The sequence below is a fragment of the Bombus huntii genome, chromosome 8, assembly GCF_024542735.1.
Source record: "Bombus huntii isolate Logan2020A chromosome 8, iyBomHunt1.1, whole genome shotgun sequence".
In the NCBI taxonomy this organism is placed as follows: Eukaryota; Metazoa; Arthropoda; class Insecta; order Hymenoptera; family Apidae; genus Bombus; species Bombus huntii.
Genome location: NC_066245.1, coordinates 15,740,346 through 15,761,127, shown reverse-complemented (window position 1 = coordinate 15,761,127; position 20,782 = coordinate 15,740,346). Strand labels below are relative to the sequence as shown.

At 27.0% G+C, this 20,782-nt stretch overlaps 4 protein-coding genes across 7 annotated transcripts; 1 reads left to right on the top strand and 3 right to left on the bottom strand.

The window, feature by feature from the left end:
- Positions 1-501: 501 nt before the first annotated feature.
- LOC126868701 (coatomer subunit delta) lies at positions 502-3,673 on the bottom strand. Its single transcript, XM_050624478.1, has 8 exons — positions 3,526-3,673; positions 3,305-3,344; positions 2,607-2,830; positions 2,098-2,486; positions 1,849-2,019; positions 1,457-1,770; positions 1,039-1,355; positions 502-936 (listed from the first exon to the last, which is right to left on the bottom strand). Exons 1-8 carry the CDS (start codon positions 3,526-3,528, stop codon positions 847-849), a joined length of 1,548 nt encoding a protein of 515 aa, XP_050480435.1. The 5' UTR covers positions 3,529-3,673; the 3' UTR covers positions 502-846.
- Positions 3,654-7,111, top strand: LOC126868695 (DNA-dependent metalloprotease dvc-1). The gene is made up of 6 exons (XM_050624468.1): positions 3,654-3,725; positions 4,576-4,742; positions 4,840-5,000; positions 5,083-5,191; positions 5,278-5,397; positions 5,483-7,111. The coding sequence occupies exons 2-6, from the start codon at positions 4,641-4,643 to the stop codon at positions 6,953-6,955; spliced, it is 1,965 nt and encodes a 654-aa protein (XP_050480425.1). The 5' UTR covers positions 3,654-3,725; positions 4,576-4,640; the 3' UTR covers positions 6,956-7,111.
- Positions 7,112-7,311: 200 nt separating this feature from the next.
- On the bottom strand, positions 7,312-14,172 carry LOC126868681 (vitellogenin-4-like). Of its 2 annotated transcripts, XM_050624425.1 has the most exons (22): positions 13,790-14,160; positions 13,266-13,501; positions 12,875-13,120; positions 12,652-12,810; positions 12,427-12,569; positions 12,193-12,340; positions 11,938-12,122; positions 11,531-11,850; positions 11,271-11,446; positions 10,984-11,201; positions 10,682-10,898; positions 10,400-10,601; positions 10,094-10,310; positions 9,866-10,023; positions 9,654-9,796; positions 9,446-9,579; positions 9,224-9,350; positions 8,967-9,149; positions 8,568-8,897; positions 8,225-8,480; positions 7,832-8,111; positions 7,312-7,722 (listed from the first exon to the last, which is right to left on the bottom strand). In XM_050624425.1, exons 1-22 carry the CDS (start codon positions 13,800-13,802, stop codon positions 7,551-7,553), a joined length of 4,263 nt encoding a protein of 1,420 aa, XP_050480382.1. In that variant the 5' UTR covers positions 13,803-14,160; the 3' UTR covers positions 7,312-7,550. The 2 variants fall into 2 exon arrangements, with proteins under 2 accessions (XP_050480382.1, XP_050480384.1); XM_050624427.1 differs by lacking the exon at positions 7,312-7,722 and having other exon boundaries at positions 7,973-8,144; positions 13,790-14,172.
- A 261-nt stretch (positions 14,173-14,433) lies between these two features.
- LOC126868689 (PAX3- and PAX7-binding protein 1) lies at positions 14,434-20,769 on the bottom strand. Of its 3 annotated transcripts, none has more exons than XM_050624448.1 (17): positions 20,638-20,769; positions 20,123-20,326; positions 19,650-19,828; positions 18,953-19,112; positions 18,732-18,831; positions 18,459-18,616; positions 18,302-18,384; positions 18,033-18,232; positions 17,727-17,916; positions 16,654-16,777; positions 16,357-16,545; positions 16,014-16,213; positions 15,766-15,916; positions 15,492-15,687; positions 15,209-15,407; positions 14,983-15,101; positions 14,434-14,754 (listed from the first exon to the last, which is right to left on the bottom strand). In XM_050624448.1, exons 2-17 carry the CDS (start codon positions 20,307-20,309, stop codon positions 14,703-14,705), a joined length of 2,487 nt encoding a protein of 828 aa, XP_050480405.1. In that variant the 5' UTR covers positions 20,310-20,326; positions 20,638-20,769; the 3' UTR covers positions 14,434-14,702. The 3 variants fall into 3 exon arrangements, with proteins under 3 accessions (XP_050480405.1, XP_050480403.1, XP_050480404.1); XM_050624446.1 differs by lacking the exon at positions 20,638-20,769 and adding an exon at positions 20,509-20,610; XM_050624447.1 differs by lacking the exon at positions 20,638-20,769 and adding an exon at positions 20,488-20,551.
- Between the last annotated feature and the right edge of the window lie 13 nt (positions 20,770-20,782).

Here is a 20,782-nt window from a genome sequence, read left to right as displayed (position 1 = left end):
TGTCTCCTGAAAAAAAGCATATGAATGAAATTTATATTCTCCTACAAACAAATATTCTTTTACGGACAATTTGTTGATTATTTATATATATTTAATAAGTAAATTAAATGGTAAATAAGTTTTTTCTTATTTATAAAAGTCTAATTTAAATAAAATTCTTTGAAAACTATTTACATGCAGTTATTGACTACATTAATTCCCTTCTTTTTTTTATCTACAAAAATCTGTCATTTTTTTAAAAAAAAGTTAGCAAGAAAGTATATAAAAGTACTAGACCTGAAAATAAAAAAATATTTTTGCATTTTCAAGAATGAAAGATATCAAAATATTAAATGCTCTTAATAATAATATTAAAAGAAAATAACAAGAATAAGTGAATGCAAATATGAAAGTAAATTAATGTTTTGTTAAAAACCTACCAATTATGTTCGTATTATTTCTTTGTAGTTAATTATAATGTTCATGTATCTGTGCATGTATGTGTATATATGTATACGAAAATTAAATAAAATTATTTAATATAACATAATTCTTGTACATTGATATAAGTGTAATTCATAAAACTTCTCGTATTCTGTATTTACCAATTACAAAACATCTGTATACACTTTTCTGCAATAGTTCAACGTTAGACATGTACTAAATTAAACAAATCGTTTCAGAAGTATGTGTAAATTGCTGGAAATACATTCAAGCATCCATTGATAAAAATAAAGTTTATGTGACAATAAAATTGTAACCTGAATATAAATAAGCTGAAAATCTTTATCTTCAAAATTCCAATGGATAGTGTCCTGTATTTTTGTACATAGCACAAGCAATTATCTTACTCTTTAATAGATACTTTTATACCACTTCGTAGTTATCAGTAAAGAAAACTGTTTCCACTGAATATTTAACCGGACTTTCATCTTCTACAAGTAAAACTTCGGTTACCTACGAAAAATATAAAATTATTTAATTTTTTATGAACATATGAATGTTGAAATTTTATTCCTTGTTGTATATACGTAATATGAACACGAGAGAGTTGCATACTTTTATATTGACATATGATGTCTTTGATGAGAATGAAACAAGAAGGGGGAAGAAATCTGCAGGAGTAGACGACGGTGCTGAGAATTCCATTGAACCTGATTTTGACGTTGCATCAACCACTGGTAAAGACCATGCAAGCATATTTCTTCGTGCTTCGTATGTATATTGACCATCACATTCGTGTACTATGGGATTGCATCCCATAGGTAATGGAATGTTTATCTGAACATCATTTAATTCGAGGTTAACTTGTTCTAATTCATATTCTATGTTCACGTCACATCCACCTTCTCCGTTCTCAGATGGCCAACAATTAACTGTTTTAAGTAACAAAGAAGATTATTTCTTTATTACACAATAATGGATAAAGAATATATTCAAAGCTATATATAATTTGTATTTAGCAAATTATTCCTACTTGAAATAGGTAGTGCTGTTTCATCTTGAGCTTGCAATCGCCATTTTAATACTCCAACATCAGTATTCAATGGAAACGGTTTTGTAGGAATTTTTAAACCTATTTGACCACGTGTCCTGAATAATTCTTTATCTACATTTGGATGTGTTTGTAATTGAATTCCTCTTGAATCTCTGTTTTCTAATTGTACGCGAATTCGACCCCATTTTTCATCCGAAATATGTAATGTTACTAAACCATGCAATTCAAAGTGTTGTAAGCCACCGTCTCGACCAATTCTTACATTAAGACGTTCTTCTTGCCGCAGGTGGACTCTTAACATAAAAAAGCAATTGTTTAAAATTTATTGATAGTACATATACGTATATAAATTAAACTAATTAATATCTTACGGTTCAGTATTTATTATCTGTGGTGTAAGTGATGTTGATTTTGCTCCTGTTGTAGGTAAAGGTGTTGTTACAACATTTTCTCCTTCTTCTTTTAACTGATCTACAAAAGAATCAACATCACGAGATCTCCCTCCTAATTTCATTGCTCCTGGTCCAGTATTAACAGGCTTTCTGTATATACATAAAATAAAGATATGTTGTAGAATATAGTTTTTAATAAAATTACATTTACATTACATTATTTCTTACTGTGTTGGTGTATATGAAGGTCTAACTGGTTCTGGTACAAAATTGGTAGTATCTCTCACACTAAGTGATGATGTAAAGTTACCGCTGCTTCCATAAGAATTACCAAATCCAGGATTTTTAAGACCACTTTTTTTAACTGCTTCCATTCTTTGTCTTTGCAATTCCTTTGCTTTTTCACGCATTTTATTTCTAGCCTCTCTTTCCTGAGTCATTCTTACAGCTTGATAAACTTTTTCTTCGTGTGAATCCATTTCTACAAATGTTCTAATCTGTGCTAAATTAACACTTTCTCTATATCCTAATGCAACTATTTCATCAAATGCAAATATCAAATTGAATGCATTTTCAGCTATTTCAAGCTCATCCATTGAATTACAATACTCAGGAATCTGTAAATTTATTATGTAGACTTATTAACCAAATTATTAAACATTAGTTAGGAATCAATTAAATATACAAAATTGAAGTAATAGATACTTGTATTAATTTTAAATTTACAATATACTTACAACTCTTGCAAAAAGCCTCAATGTTTCTAAATCTTCTAATATATTACTAGCTTTTGTTGTAATTAATAGCATATATACTTTTTCCAAAGGTTGATAAACATATCTCACAGATTCTGTTTCTACAAATGTATGTTGTTTACCAGAACTCATTAACTTTGGAAATGCAGCAAGCAAACCTTCTATTCTGGCCTTTGTCATTTCAACAAATTGGCGAGAGATAATAGCTAAAATTCATAAAGATTATTAGTTTATTCATTAATTACAAGTAATATTTAAAAATGCATTTGTATAGAAGAAGCATATCGTATATCACATTCTTTATCCTGAGATCATAAGATATCAATATTTTAAGCATACTTACTATAAATTGTTATTTAATAAGTATTTAAAAATTTATATAAAATAATTAAACATAAATTATTAAATTTACATTATTTAAAAATATCTGTTTATTCATTTATATAATATATAACAATAATATTAAATAACTAATTCAATACTAAATTTATAAATGTTACAATTAAAAAATTAGAAAAGTAACAGTATATATAAAACAAAATAAACAGCTGAATGTATTAAACAAATAAGATCAAGATTGCCCGACAATTAAGACGGTAATAATGTTTGATATCAACACATTTACAGAACACACATATATGCATAAACAGGTGTGGTCAGAGGAAATAAGTATTACTTACTTTTGCCTGCTTTTGTGCAGACTGCTGCAGCAATAAGTACCTAAAATAATACAAAATAATGTAATGTTGAAATACATTTTAATTTTATATGTGTTTAGTTTAGAACCACGAGCAGTGATTGACATCTGTGGCAACTTGTACCGAACGGCCTTGTCATAAATATTTTTTACAATTTACGTACATTGTTAATGATTCCAAAGTAATGATAGACGAATGCTTACCATTTTGCTGAATTATTTAGTTATATGCTGTACGATTAACCCACTACAATTTTTACATAGGCCAATCTTCCATACACAATAAATATGAGATTACAAACAGAGGGCGCAGTATTCTGACGCGTGGCATGACGAAAGATATGAAATGAATGTACCATGAATTAGGCGATATTATAGAATTGGTATCGTTTTGAAATTTTCTGGTATGTCACAGTATGTTTATGATATAAGTAAATACATAACATGATGTATATATTGATATTTAAATTTGATATATACAGGGTGGTTGGTAACTGGAGGTACAAGCGGAAAGGGGGTGATTCTACGCGAAAAAAGAAGTCGAAAATATAGAATAAAAATTTTTCGTTTGAGGCTTTGTTTTCGAGAAAATCGACTTTGAATTTAACGCGTGCGGTACATTATAGATCTCACTGTAACTCACTGTGCGGATCTCACTGTAGATTGTTGTCTTAATGGAAAAATTAAAAAAAAAAAATTTTTTTAATTTTTATTCTATATTTTCGACTTCTTTTTTCGCGTAGAATCACCCCCTTTCCGCTTGTACCATCAGTTATCAACCACCCTGTATATATATATATATATATATAAAATTTAAATACTTCAGTTACATTATATGCTGTCTTTTAAATCACAAATAAATTATATAGATGTTGATTACAATTTTTGCGCCAATAATTTATCATATCGTAATATTGAGCTAAAATTTAAGCTTGTATTATCCCAAACCTATTCCAAACAATAGAAATACGATATATGGTATTAAAAATACGGTATATATGCATATATGAAATGTGCACAGAACGTTGATTTTGACATGTATCAATGTCATCGTAATCGGCAACCGTTCTGTAAATAAGTATTCAGAGAGAACCAGAATTATTCGCTTATCTCTTGTGTTAATATAGAACGCTGCAATGACATTGTTTATTATATTAATAAAGTAAAATAAGAAACTACTTAATACTGCACGTATACGTAACTAACGAAGGATACTGTTGATATGAATTAAGATTAATAAATGAAATTTTCCAGCTTGGGTATATGTAGCCAAATATTTTAAGTTAATACTGTATTATCTTTATTAACATCTGTAAATTATGATACAATCACAAAAATCTCGCGACCTTAAATTAGCATATAAACTACATCAACAAGATAATTGTTTTGGATTAACAGAAAATGCAATCTTACCAAAAAATGTAAGTGTATTTTACTATTATATTATCATTTAACGTTAATAATTGATATATACTTTGTACATAACACTTTATATTATAATGATTTTGTAAAATTTAGAAAGATAAGGAAGATTATAAACCAAGAACATTAATTGATCAAACCTTGGAATTAATTGATCCAACACCCAATATTCATACATTGTTTGTACAATTTAATGAGCATTTTTTCTGGAATGTTTTGCTTCCTGTGGAAGTTAGATGGAGTCCTAAAATGACAAGGTAATTTATTTCATTCAAGGAATACTAAATAAGATAAAGTGTTTATTATACCATATATTATATTTATTCTTACATATTACAGTTGTGCTGGTATATGTACTTTTCATCCTCGAAATCGACAATGTATAATTTCACTTAGTGCACCATTATTAAAGCTTAGACCAAGGAAAGATCTAGTTGAGACCTTACTAGTAAGATTTTTGTAATATAATTATCTTTGATTAATTATTAAAGAATCTAACCAAACTTATTAGCTTTCCTTGAATATATATTACAGCATGAAATGATTCATGGGTACTTGTTCCTCACAAACAATAATCGTGACAGAGATGGACATGGTCCAGAGTTTTGTAAACATATGAACAGAATAAATAAAGCAGCTGGTACAAGAATAACTGTATGTATCTGTAATAAAATAAATATAATAATTTATTATATAATTTTAGCAATTTTTTCATTTTTTAAAATATTTGTTTATGTAGATATATCACAATTTTCATGATGAAGTTAGATTATATCAACAACATTGGTGGAGATGTAATGGTCCTTGTCAAAAGAAAGCTCCATACTTTGGAACAGTACGCAGAGCTATGAATCGTGCTCCAGGTCCAAGTGATTTTTGGTGGAAAGAACATCAACAAACTTGCGGTGGCCAATTCATTAAAATTAAAGAACCAGAGAATTTTAAAACAAAATCTTCAAAGAGTAAAGAGAAAACAAAGTCTTCTCCTAAAAATCATAATCAACCAAGTACTATGTTCAATTGGCTTATGAAAACTACTTCACCTATCACAGAATCAAAAATTGTATCCATTCCAAAAAGTATCAAATCAGTTGTAAATAATCAAAATTCTTTAAATGGATTTAAAAGACTTGGAACTGGTACAAACAATGTTCATGGTTGGGGTACAGGAGGTCCAAACTGTTCAAGTAATTCACAAAAATATGGTAGTCCTAGTAGTATTACTAAAATTTCTAGTACATCTAAATTTTCATCTTCTGGAGTTGTTGGTGGCTCTAATATAGGCCAAAGTAATTTATTGAACAAATTATATAATGTTAATTATAATCAGACTTTAAATAAAAATACTACACCAAGGAAAACAATAAATTCATTAATTAATGCTGTAGAAATGGAGAAACCAATTGCTAAAAATAGTAAATTATTAAATGAAGTACAAACAAAACTTGTGAAATGTCCAATATGCGATAATTTTGTGCCAAATAATGAGATGAATAAACACATAGATTTTTGTTTAAGTTCAAGAAATGAAAAAGTAGATAAAAGTAAAGAACAAATTACAATAAAAAATTCTAATAATGGTAATTTTGCAAATTTAGAAATAAAAGCAAATAATTCGCCATCTGCTAAAAAAAGAAAAAATGAATCAAGTACTTTTTCAAGCAAACAGCTAAAATTAGATCAGTTACAAAATTCTAGGAAAGTAAATTGTCCTATTTGTAGTAATAGTTTTAATCTTATAGATATAAATGAGCATATTGATAAGTGCCTTCTAGAAACAGATGATAACTTGGTTATTAAATTAGATGATACAGATGATAATAATACAAGCATAAACGAAAGTATAATTTCTATTAGTAGTGCGTCTAGTGACGATTCATTCAGTTTCTCAGTTACCGAAAATTCGAAAAACGCTAGTCAAAATACAAAAGATAAAAAAAATAATGTAATGAATACTGTTTCACATAATTGTTTAGTATGTAATGAATTCATTCCTTTTGGAGTCTCATTAAATGATCATTTAGAAGATTGTATTGGGAATGTTTTTAACGACGACATATCTTCATCAATTCATTGTAATAACAGCGAAATGTTGAATGCAGTTCCTGAAGTATCAATTGAACAGAATAAATATCCTTGTCCTGTTTGTATGAAATTAATAATAGAATCTCAAATGAATCAGCATTTAGATGTATGTCTCACAAATACGTGAATACAATAAATCTATAACATTTCAGTATGATCTGCATTAACTAATAAGTGTATGGAAGTAGAGTGATATGAATGTTATTTTATAATATGTATCTAAATCCTAAAATTTTGTATACTCTATCGTTTTGTATTATTTAATAAACATTTTTTCTATAAATCTTACTGTTTCATATTTAAAAATAGTAATTAAATTATGTTATTTGATAAATATACAATAGAAGCCGAAAAATATATTCCTTTTAATTTAAGTACATTACAGTAAATAGGACGTAATAATTAATAAGTTGATAGATTACGTTTTGATGTTAAATTTTCTTATATATTAGAAAAATAAATTACAATGAAAGTAATTATAGATTAATATATAAAGGAAGTATATTTGTAAATAACAATATTAAACTTTTGTACAATTTTTACAATACATTTTCTTATCTTATGATCATATATTCATTAGAAACAACAATTTCTAATCATGTTTAAAATGTCTTGTATGTTGATGTACGAACATAAATTACAAAGTAAATATTAAATCACGTTGAATAGTTTTTTATATTAAATCAATTTTTTATAAATAAGATATTAATTTTTCATAAAAATTATAGTTTCTCATATAAATTATTACTGTCAAGAGTGCCTAATGCACATATACCACAGGTGAATTCTAACAGATATGTTGGAAAGAACAGAAGAATTTGTTCTTGTGTCCAATGCATATATAAATAGAGATTAGGAATTATAATATCAATAGTATTGCTGTCCAATCTTACTCTGAAATATAATAAAAACTTATTAAATATAATATAAATATGTGTTTATTGTAGTATTTGATATAGTATAAAGTGTTATAACTGTTTTTTAGTATAGTTCTTTTAATTACCTTTTTGAACCTAGTGAATGAAACATGAAGCTTTGTGGCAATGGAATATATATTGTATTATTGTATAATGTTCCTCCAGTTTGATTAGGTATAATTCGTACTGTATCTATTTCGTCATATATATTGATATTAATACCATATAAATCATTTCGTGCCGTCAATGCATATTTTGGATTTTCACTATAACACTGGCCAAGCAACAAAACTTCACCTTTATTGTGAAAAGGATAAGTGATGTTGTGAATTGATTTTATATAGTCTGGTGTCACGACACACGTGCCTAAATTTGGAAGTGATTAAGACAGGTAAGGTACTGTAATCAAATAGAATGAATTCTGCAATGAACTATCTCTCTAAACAATTGTGAATCATGAAAGAAGAAGAATAGCTTACCAAAAAAAGTCTTCAATATTGACAGATCCATGTATTTATGAATTCTAGTTCGAGTTAAAAAATAATCTATAAGATTATAATTATATTCAATTGCTACTTTGTCATTATTAAGCGATAATTCACCAATATCTGATCCTTTCGGAAATGTTGCTGTCACAATAAATTTTTTGGAATTAGGATCTGAACTACTGTTCCCACCAATTAGGTCATAAAAAGCTCGAAATTTCCAAGCTAATCTCATTAAATTTTGTGGTATCTGATTATAATTACATAATTAAGATTAATTTAAAACAATATTTTGAATTATAGATTATTAAAATTGCATTTAAATTATTAAAATTACATTTTCATGTTGTGCAACAACTTGATATTTTCTCAAGGTTGATAATTCTCTTGAAACTTCATAGCAAGCATCAGAAAATGGAGTAAAACGTTTCCTTTTAGATTGTTCTCGACATTCTTCATAAGGCCATTGTGATTCTTTAGCAATTTGTAGCTGCTTTTCACTAATTTCGCCAAGTAGATCTAATGTAATTGAAGATCCATCACATTTGCCTTTTGCTGCATCAGAATATCCCCAAACAGCATTTAATGTAATTCTAGCAGGATCACTTGGCTTAGTGCTTAGGAAATCCCATTCCCAAGGTATTGCTTTTTCTGCTTCTAAACAAAACTAAATAGTAAAAAATGTTGTTATCTTGTTTTATATTTCCCTTAAATTATAATGTTGCATATAAATTACCTTCAAAATCTTTTGACCTGGTATAACTTTAGTCGCTTTAATTTTAATCGTATCGGATATCCAGCTGGTAATCTCGTAAAGTGCGGCTACATTCCACTGTTGAAGAATTTGTGATGATTCTATATTGTGATGTGTTAAAGACAACATATGATGATTTGAACCTTTAATATATTCAAATTTTACCTAATAAAACATGTTCAATGTAAAATTTATTATTTTGTTCACAATTAAAATATAAAAAATTTTAATATACTAACTTGAGTACGCTGTGCATCAATTGTACTAATATATGCAGCTAAACCACAGCTACCTTTTGGTGGTACATATGTGTAATAATCTAAGAAATGAAGGGCTGTTAAAGCAAACTCCAAAAATGGCCATATACTAGAACAATCCAGAATAAACATACAATAAATGATATTCATTGCCTAATAATGTTTATAACAAAGAATATACAGATACATTAATATTTAACTCACGGATAATTAGCGCGATGTGAAGAAAACACATCCTGAATTAGTTTCTCTCGTGATATTACATTTTCACAGTCAAAAAGTTTTACATATACTTGACCTCCTAACTCTGATAATTCAAATTGAAATAGATCTATTGTCTGTAAGAGAGGATTAATTAATATTTGAATGAATAATATTTTTATAGAAAATAAAACTTTTAATTAGTATCTACCTTTGGTTTATATGTTGGTGATTTTGTAATTATATATAATTGAGGACAAGTAGGACAAATTTGACGTAATTTTGATTTAATATTTAATCCTTTTATATTAGTGGATGTTCTAACATGAGCTGTAATTCCCATTTTAAGATGTTCTAAAAAGGTATAATATAAATAATAAAATTCTTAATAAATTCTATATCTGAATATTATTAATATCATACCTCCAGGAGTATTATATGAAATGAATGGACGATCTTTAAATCCAAGTGTAATATTGATTGGAAGATATCCATGAATAGAATGTGCCCTTTCTGCACTATGCCATGTATCAATTAAAGGATTATAATTTTCTATTATTTCTGATTTATGAATAGATGTTCTGAAAATATCAATTGCATAATGCAAAACATTGCAACAAACAAGTGAAATTATAAATTATTCTATTATACCGTAGTATAACATGATTATTACGACCAACTGAAACATGTGTAAAATTCCCTCTCATAGAGAATAACGATGTTGCAATAACTGCAAGTCTAGCATTTGCTCCCAGATCTGTAACTTGCACTGATTCCATTGTTAATGGGATATTAATACGTTGTTGATTAACATGAAACTCCATGTTTTGATATATATGATATATATTATCAGGTAAAGAAGACAAATCTAAAAAAATACATAAAAATATAAATATAAAAAGCAATAAATATTTAATTATGTTCGAAATTTTCGGGACAGATAATTTATAAACTTACATTTAAATCCTTTGATAATATTTGTTTCATTGAGATGAAGGCATAAAACTGTTTTTTCCTGAATACGTGCAATTACTTCTAAATGTACAGGTCCATTTTGCTTTTCATCTAACTTAAATTGTTTTAATATATCCTTCACTTGTGTTGGACCATCTAGATGTGCTGATAATGAATGTAGAAGACCTTCAGCTTTAATATATAACTATATATACATAATGTTTAAAATATTAAAACATGTCACCTTACAGTAATTAATTAAATAATTTTAAATCAAATACTTACAGATACATGATTGATACTAACTCCACTACCATAAGTATTTACAGTTACATATAAAACCTCAGGTATGTTTGTTAAAGGATTAGCAATAACAATACCATGTATCATAGCACCAAATTTTCTATATGTATCTTGATAGTCAAATAAATAGTTACCAGTAATTAAATATGAATTTGTAGTTGGACGAAGTACTCGTGTAAATTGTGCAGCGATTACACCTCTACACATTAGAATCATATATGAAAAAGGTATTTCGGAATTTTATTATTCCAAAAAGGAATTGTATGAATTATGGTCTTACATACATATGAATATAACAAGGATGGGTGGTACGTTCCATAGATTTCAAAATAGTATAAAAATAATTATATAAATGTTGATTGGGTTCACTTTGCATATACCAATATAATGATATTAATCTACTTGGTGTAGGACTAGAAACAACAAGTAGTGTCAATGCCGCTACCCTCATTTCTAAATGCTCAGTTCTATTTATTAAAATTGGCCAATAGACAGGGTATATCTGTGATATAAAATAAAATAGAAAAGTAATATTTAATAGTTTTTTACATTATTATCAGAAATTACTTACAACATCGGGTCTTAAAGGAGCAGTTGAAAGTGATGCCCATGCAGCAAGAACACGAAAATGACGTGATTCTGCATTGCTACCACTTGCAATAGGTTCTAAGAATTCAACTACTCTTCCTAACTGTATATTTGCTAATCCTTCTAGCCAAATCATTTTTTTTTCGTATTCCTTTGTCTCTATGAATTATTGTTTTATTATAATACTAGAATAATAATTAAAACAGATATGCGAAATTTATTTAGTATATATTTATCACGTACCTGTAAATTTATCAAGATATAAACGTACGTAATCATCTAACATCTCATATGGGCAGTACAATAAACAGGTCTTGTAAATCAATGTACCATATGTAAGAATAGCAGTATTTTGGACTTCAACAGAAATTTTTTCTGGCAAATTTAGAAACGTTTGTAAATTTACTAATAATTGAACATCAGGTTTTCGTATATGAAATGGTAACTGAGTGAGAAGTTGAATTGCAGACATATCCGAAACTTTTCTATCTTGGATTAATTCTAATATAAACAATGCAGCTTCTTTAGTGCCAACTTGTGGAAGTGCTTCAAGGAACATATTTCTATAATAACATGAAAAAAATGACAATATATTTTATATGTTATATAAATTACTAAAACTTTAAAGAATTATTAAAAATTTTGAACACCGTATTGTTTCTTCTTTATAACTTGTTCCTGAGATTTTTGTGTATGCATTACGTAAATCAGCAACATCCAGCATTTGAAGATAATAAAGCAATACAGTTATCGTTGTATTATGCAAATTATCAGCCTCTGTATCTAAACCAGGATTTTCAAGTCTCAGACTTAATCGATCTAATAAAGTCCCTATCTATAAAATATGTAATAGCATTATTAGATATCAGTTATAAACGAAGAATTTTTTTTAATCAATAACTTACAGATTTAAAAACAGTATTCTTGTCAAGAGTACCTCTACTTTGAGTGAGATCAACTTCTGGAAGTTCATGTTGTAGAACTTTAAAATATAAGTCTTTAATGGGTATCTTATCTACTGTATCTTTCACCGAAATTAATTTAAAGATCTGTCTGTGTATATCAAGAAATTAATATGAAAGTTTTGTTTATCATAACAAGTTTCTTAGAATAAAATAATTTTCATTTCTTAAACATACCTTGTAAAATGAAAATGTGCTTCTCCAAAACTTTGAAAAGATTGAACATATATACCTCCAGAAGCATTAACAAACAAAATCTCATTTAAAGATCCATTCATCTTAATTTTATATAATCTCTCACTGGACTTCAATATTGGATTCTACACATATATGAAATTTATTGTGTTATAGTAGAAAATAATAAGATATTTGGTAAAATAAATAAAGGTACATATAACATACTTGATCTCCATTGGGACACAACATGTTAGGAACATTTGACCACGTATAATGAGGATGTCCAATACAAGCTCGTGGATCAAAAAATTTTCTTATTATCCATTCATTTTCTTCTTCAGGATTGACAACATATTCAATATTGCACTGACCATAATGATTTTTCTATAATATAATATATTAGTATACTATATTACTGTAAAAATCCTTATTAAATGTAATGACTTACTTCAGTTGAATGAAATGCTGTTTCCTTCTCTAAGTTAGACAGATCTAATTGTAAAATTCCTGCTATACTCCTTTTTATATTTACAGACCATGGTGATATTGCTTCTGTACTAAAATTTTCAATAAGACCATTTCTGTACATAATTTGAAATGGTTTTAGAAGATCAGTCACATCTTCTGAAACAGCTTGATCTTCTCCTTGATCTTGAATTTTACCATTCCAAATAGTCATCTTCAATGATTCCAACTGTATATAAATATCACATATAAAAGATTTTAATGAAATTAATTATTAATTTTACTGTTATATTGTTGCAGATAATATTATAAAAGCAAAGAGAAATATGAAATCAATTTTTTAAATTTTGCTATTTATCAGTTATAAAATTTACCTGCATTGTAGCAACATTTTGTTCTGCTTGAATTTTAAGTTTTCCATTAAAACCCCATGAAGATGATGCGCCAGATGGTAACAAAACACCAGAACTTGAAAGTGCATTGTACGAATATATATACTCTTTTCCTGGTTGAAATATACCATTTGTAACATGATTGTTACAGAAAAGAAAAAATAAAAATATAATATTCTTTAATTTGTGCATTAGTATTTGTAACACATAATTAATATCTGTAAGTAAATATTTTAGATTAATAATGGCTGAAACATCTTTGCTCCACGTAATTTAATTTCATTATTTTATATTCAACTATATTAAATTATTTTCAATGTTTAAATAAATTCAACGAATTACATTATTTATAATACGTTATAATTATGAAGATTATATAAATTTGATTATATGTGTACTTAAGTAAAAGGTACTTATTTATAAAATGACAACAATGAATATTTTGTAATATGGCTTATGCACTATTTAATTTGAGTTATATATAACTAAAAATGTTTATTCTGTACCTGTGAATCTCATGGTGTGCAACAGTAGCTTAACAAAAATGAACTGAGTTCATAGAAGTCAAGAGATGACCCTTGTTGTCCCTATCTCTGTGACCCATGAACACTTCTTCACTATCTATGTGAATAAAACTTATCTCCTGTCTAAATTATCTTCAATCGTATAAATCAACCTACTACATTTTCTCTGTATACTTTTATGCGATGTGCAAATCATACATCATAATTTTTCTTAATCATATAAATAATCACTTCAAACAATAACTTAAAACAAAATAATGTTTAACTTTCACATTTCCTCAATAGATTTTAATTATAGTATAATCTTACTCATAATAACAAATGTTACAAAAGCACGATATACCATACATTACTTATATGAATGGGTACACCAGTTTTATATAATAAATGATTTGTTTTTATATAATAAAAGAATCAAAATTTATTTTTTCTACAAAATAAGTTATGTTAAAAGGATTATACATTAGAAACTTTGTTGAAAACAAAAATATTTAGATAACTATGGACTGTCACTATTATACAAAAATATATATTAGCTTATGTACTATACAGTACAATAAATAAAATGAGAAATTTATAAGAATATTTTCTTTAGTTATAATAGGAAAACTATAATAGGCACAATCTAATATTTACATATTTATTTTGATATATTTCTATTTTCATTATTTACAAATTACTATTGGAAAGTATATTATATAATCAGAATCTTATTTAATTTATTTCTATACAAAAAATTACACTTTTATATATTATACATCTAATTGTACTGCAATTTTTCATATACAAGACCTTTTCAATACAAGTATAAAATTATAGATAGGCATTATTAATGAATATCATAAAATAAAAATACCATAAAATATGATTAAGAAATGCATATATAATTAATACATTACAAAGGTTTAATTATTTTTAAGATGGACTTCGAATATTCCCAGGCTTCGCTGTAAAAATGAATAATTAATTTAAAATACGCGAAAATTTAAGTTTGTAGTTTGCTGATAAAATTGATATATTCTATATATAAAAATAATCTATTCTCAATATACAAAATCTAAAATATCAGATATAGTATCTATGATTATTTATTTAATCATTTATAGCAATTATATATTATAAAAAATAAACTATTACGACTCCAACATAAAAAAGCTTATAAAATTTATACTTACTTATGCGCTGGATTTGCTTGATCTAATTGTTCACTGAGTTGCTGGATAAGTGTAGCAAACATTTTGAGATGCTCTATCGTTTCACCCTGCAACCACGCACGAGGAAGTGTGCTCATTACCTATTATATAAAAACATAGTATTATAAAAAGATATTTTCTGAGTAACGTTTACTTAAAAGTTTAAAGAGTTATATGAAATATGTTGAAATGAGCAGTATGAACATACCATATTTGCTTTAAATAATGCATCAGTTGGAACAGATACTCTTAAACCCGCTAAAAGATATCTATTTAATAATGAACCAAGAGCTAAATTTTTTAATTGTGTGTCTCCAAGAAGACCTTGCCAGCTCAATAAATTTCTTAAAAGTTTCACAGCCATTGCAAACTGCCTTTGAAAAAATTGATGTTTAGTATCTAAGACTCTAAAATATAAAATTAAAAATTATCAGCATTATTACAAAAATATTATTAATAGCTTTAAATAAAGACGAATATTATATACTAACTGTTTTGGAAAAATTGGTATAAAAACATCATTTTCAACTGCTGATTTAATTTTCTCCAATATGGCATTAAATAATGTTTCTAATGGCTTGCTTGTATCATTTAAATTTGGATATTCCCTAATAAGACGATTTACTGTGCCTACAAGTCGTAATGTCTGTGATGTAGACATTGGATCCCATATTCTCTCAACTATAGCTATAAATAAAAAGTTTTTGTAAATTATTGCAAACTTCTTAACTGGCATTTTAATTATACTAAATAAAATAATCTTACATGTCAACTTAGGTATAACAATTTTTTCTATTGTAAATGGTACTAATCTGACATCTGGATCTCTTTTAAGTGACTCTTCTGTTTCTTTATTATTTAATGCATATAAAAGTAAAGTGTTATACCATTTTGTTCTCTCTATATCTGCACTTTCCTAAAAGAAGAAAAATTTTTATTTAGGGTTAGTATTTTATTCCGTTATTATTACATTTGTAACTAAAATATATGAAAGTTTGATATAATGCACGTACCATAATAGGATTCCATGTCAATAATAGTAATCTAATAATCGGAGAAATAATTTTAGGTATACATAAAGATACATAAGCTTCCATATAAGCATCTCTATCAGTTTCTCTCCAAGACTCCAATTTTGAAAGTATTCCTCTTATTGTGCAATATTCGTCCATGACGTCAGAAAATATTTCTTTACTGTCATTATCAATTTCATCTGAAAATAAATATAGAAAGAAGACATTTTATAAAAGATAAGAATTAATATATAGTGTTAATCCATACTTGATAGACAATAGTAAACATTATAAATTCTACTTCTTCGTAAACTAAATTTAATTAAACTTGTTAAAGTACAACCTTTTGTTTGTTTAAACGCGAGATTTTGCTGCTCAGTAACTTCGTCATCGCTAGACATTCCATCAATATGTTTTGGTAATGTAGGAGCTAATTCTCTAGCTCTTCTTCGACGAGCTCTTCTTCCTTCTCTCTCTGTAGCTCGACGGATACGAGCTTCAACTTCTGGCCCTCTTCGTATAGGTTGTCCTCCTGTAATTTAAAAAATAATTCATATCTAAATTATATTGATCAAAATACACTTTTCATTATATTTTTTATCAGACACAGGTAATTATATATAATACTGAAATAACTGACTTGCAGCTGTTGTAATCTCTTCTGCTTGATCCCTTGTATCTTGTCGTCTTCTTTCCATTAGTTCTATTGCACGTTCATTATAAAGGTTTAACCAGCGCTGCTCCAATCCAATGACCAGCGGCAACTAACAAAAAAGTTACATGTTAACATTGACACAGTAAATTAACTCAATGACATTGAGAATTGTGTTTGTTCCAGAAAATATTGATATCAAAGTAGTAATATTTTAATAAATATGTTTTAATATTTATTTTAAATAATTTATAAAAGGTGAAACAATATATGTTTTTAACATTTGCTGGAACTTAATCTGTAATTCCACAATCATTGGATATCTTTTGCTTAAAAAATTGGAAATTAATATCACAATTTACTTACCACACATATTAATATATCTTTTCAATTCTTATAAATACTTAAAAATATTTTTACTACACAGTAAATAATTTCTTTATACAGAGAAGATACAGACCCCCGGCAATGCAAATATACATTACATAAATGCTATACTTTTTTCTTGCAAATTCCATTCTTTAGTTTAATATGCATTTTTCTTCTTTTCTGAATCTTATGATATATATAAAAATATCAAAATAAAACAAAATAATACATTTAATAATAATTAAATATCAAAATAATATAAAAAATATGTAATAATAGAGAGAGAAATTCTAATTCATTAATAGATACATAAAATATCCTTTAACTTTTATTTTGTAATACATATTTTTAATATTTTATGATTTATTTAAATATATATATAAACTAAAAGAATATTTTACATCTTTTAGTATTTGAATATAGTACTTTTTAATTAATTATATACTCAGCAACAATTATCATAATTTTAGCCAATGAATACATAACAAAAGTGTTAGCAATATAAAATATTTAAGAACAAAAATTCTAATACTCTAAAGGAAAGCTATATTGCACATTTTTCATCAAGAAATTTACTTAATAAGAAAAATGCATTGTATATATATTTCTAATATGGCTGAGTAATTATACAGCCAAAAATTGCATGGAAAACCCCAGTGCACATAAAAAAACGTGACAGCGTATAAACCCACCTTCTCATCAAGACACTCTACCAAGTCAGTGACATACCCACGCAACTCTTGGTAATATCTGAAGCGCTGCGCAAGCTGCGGTGCACGAATTTCAGCATCATCCAGTTCTTTCACAGTTTGTCCTAACTCTTGCTCTAAACGATCCTGATCTAACTGATGACGTCGATGCACTTCTTTTAAACTGTCCAATCTACGAATTATATTTTTCATTCTGATTTTATAGGAATAAAAACTATATCCATATTTTATAAATTTTAAAAGTTTCAAAACTATATTAGATCAAAATTTTAATTTAGTTATTGTTACCTTGCACGCATTTTATTCACAACCTCTTGAGGAGTGATTGGTACTATTTTTGTAGGATCTGGGGGTTGAATCACTGGAGGGGGTGGTGGAGCTGGCATCATTACCATTTCCAGAGATATTCCACTTCCCATCATTGAATTTACGTTCATACCCATTGAATATTGTTGTTGCATCATGGAATCTTGTTGCGCTGCTGCAATCTAAACATTTTTATTTATATTATAAATGTAATAGTGCATGCTGCACAATTTTTTCAATACAAATGTTACCTGTGCACCAGTCACTCCTTTCCTAATTTGTTGAGCTTCCCACTCTTCTTCTTCGTTTTCGTGTTCACTTTCATCATCAGAAACTAAAAAATACATACAATGCATTCACTTATCTATTTAAGAAAAAATCGTAAATAATAAATAACCAAAACCTAACGTTTTAATGGTACTTGTGAAGCAAGGAAGGCTTCTCTCCTTTTCTCTTTATCACGCGCTTCAGTGTTAACAGTCATATCAATTCGGTCTTGTGAATCATCATCATCACTTCTATCATGATCTTCTTCCCTAATAAGTCTTGATTTACCTTTATCATCGCTGAAAAAATTAACATAGTTATCAAATGTTTTGCAAAATAAATTCAACATTTAATAGCAGTTAATCAAATTGTATAGGGGCTATACCATGTTAATTATGCTACAAAACATATTACCTTTGTTCTTCTATAGGAATATAATCAGTTCCTAACTCTCTTGCCTTTTGTCTGCATTTCCTAGCTGCATGGATCATTGCAGCATCTGGTATGCAACCACCTTATAGATACAAAATAATATTTGTAAACAATGTTATTAGAATATTTAAAAAAATAAATATAAAAGATACAAAATAATGAAAGTTTTGAACATTATAGATACAAATAAAAACATTACATACTTTCAAGAAGAATTTTCATTGTGTCAGCTTTATCTGTATTTCTTCTAAATTTATGACTACGTGGTTCATCTTCCTCTTCATCAGATGTATAATCATCCTTTCCAGCTGCCAATGCAGCTCGTCCATTCAGAATTAAAGGTCCTGCATTTTTTATTTTTACCTAGTAATAAAAAATTTTAACTTAATAGAAGAAATAATAATTTAATCAATTAATTGATTAATAGTTATTATTGAACAGACATAGCTAATAACATATTATATTGAAAGATTAGAAAGTATTTTTGTATTTTAGAAAAGTAAAAAATTATTAAACATTGTTAAAATGTAATATTAATATCTTCCTTATAAAAAGATTTAACTAATTGTACACATTTATATTTTAATAATTATATGTACATACATACTTAATATATTTAGAACTTATCTGTATTGCATTATATGAATGTATATTTATTATGTTAATAGAATCACATTTCACATAAAATATGTTAAAACATTTTCACATTTCAAAAATAACACAGCTTACAAAAAGTAAATTCTAACAAAGTTATATTTGCACATATTGACAATCTTTGTTATACTTTCAATGAATACTAAATATGAAGTATTATAAAGAAATAAATTTTGATTTAAGAATAACAAAATGTTTTACGTCTGGGAAATTCTAATAATAATAAACATCATAGAAATAGCTTACTACTAGATCATCTGTCTTTATTTCTAATTCTTTTTCCACTTTAACGGACATGTGCGGTTGCTCAGAGTCCATTTGCATTTTCTCTTCACCTTTCTTTTTTCTCCTTTCGTGATCTAGTTGTTTCATCAATTTTTTGCTCCTAGATGATTTCTTCACTTTAAAGACTTCTCCATCATCCGCTGTAAGATAACAGATTATTAGATTTTTATTATATGTAATATTTGGAACCTCTCCAAAGAATTTTATAATTACTGAATAAAATATGATTAATTGAAATGTTTTTAAAATTGCATTAATTTTTTATGATCTCAACATTAAATATAACGAAATTCGTAATTTTAATATCGTATGCAACTTGTTTTAGCTGAAATTATTATAAACATAAGATCCCGAAACATTTTCATAAAATTTTCATTTTATGATAAATGCATTTGTACATATGTACGTGCATGTACAATCTTAAAAAAAATTACCTTCTTCCAGCTCCTCTCCAAAACTGAGGAGCGTCTGCTTTGGTTTATCCTTCTTCTTTGTTTTCGATTTTACAGGCTGGGTGTCCTCCACTTCCATCCTATTTTCATTATCTTCATCATCGTCGTTGAAAGGTCGACGGCGGATGTTTCTCTTCGGTTTATTAAATAATGACATTGTCCTTAACATCAACCAGTCTGTTTAAACTATTCACACATATATAATATCCTTAGGTTAACTTCTTAAATTACTAATGTTAAAAAAATAATTTAGAATTTCATATCATGTAAGCTAATATAACAAAAAATTTTGTAAAATGTGCATTTACGACTTCATATAACGTATTTTAAATTCATAAATACGCAACATTAATAAAAAAACGGGACACCTTTGTGAAATCGTAATATGGATTATCCGTTGAATAAGAATCGTTGTAGAATCGGCTCGAAGTAAAGCTTCTAAACTTTGTACACATGAATTTAATGCATTTCTCTGTTTGAGTTACTGATTGGCTTACCTTTGCTTATTTTCATGTGCATTTAATTTTTAGATTAAATTTTCATTTCTCTCGCTAATTGCTTCTGCAATTTTATGATTTCTAATTCTTTTTATATCAAGCTTATTATTTCATATTAGGCTTTTGTTATCATAACATTATAATG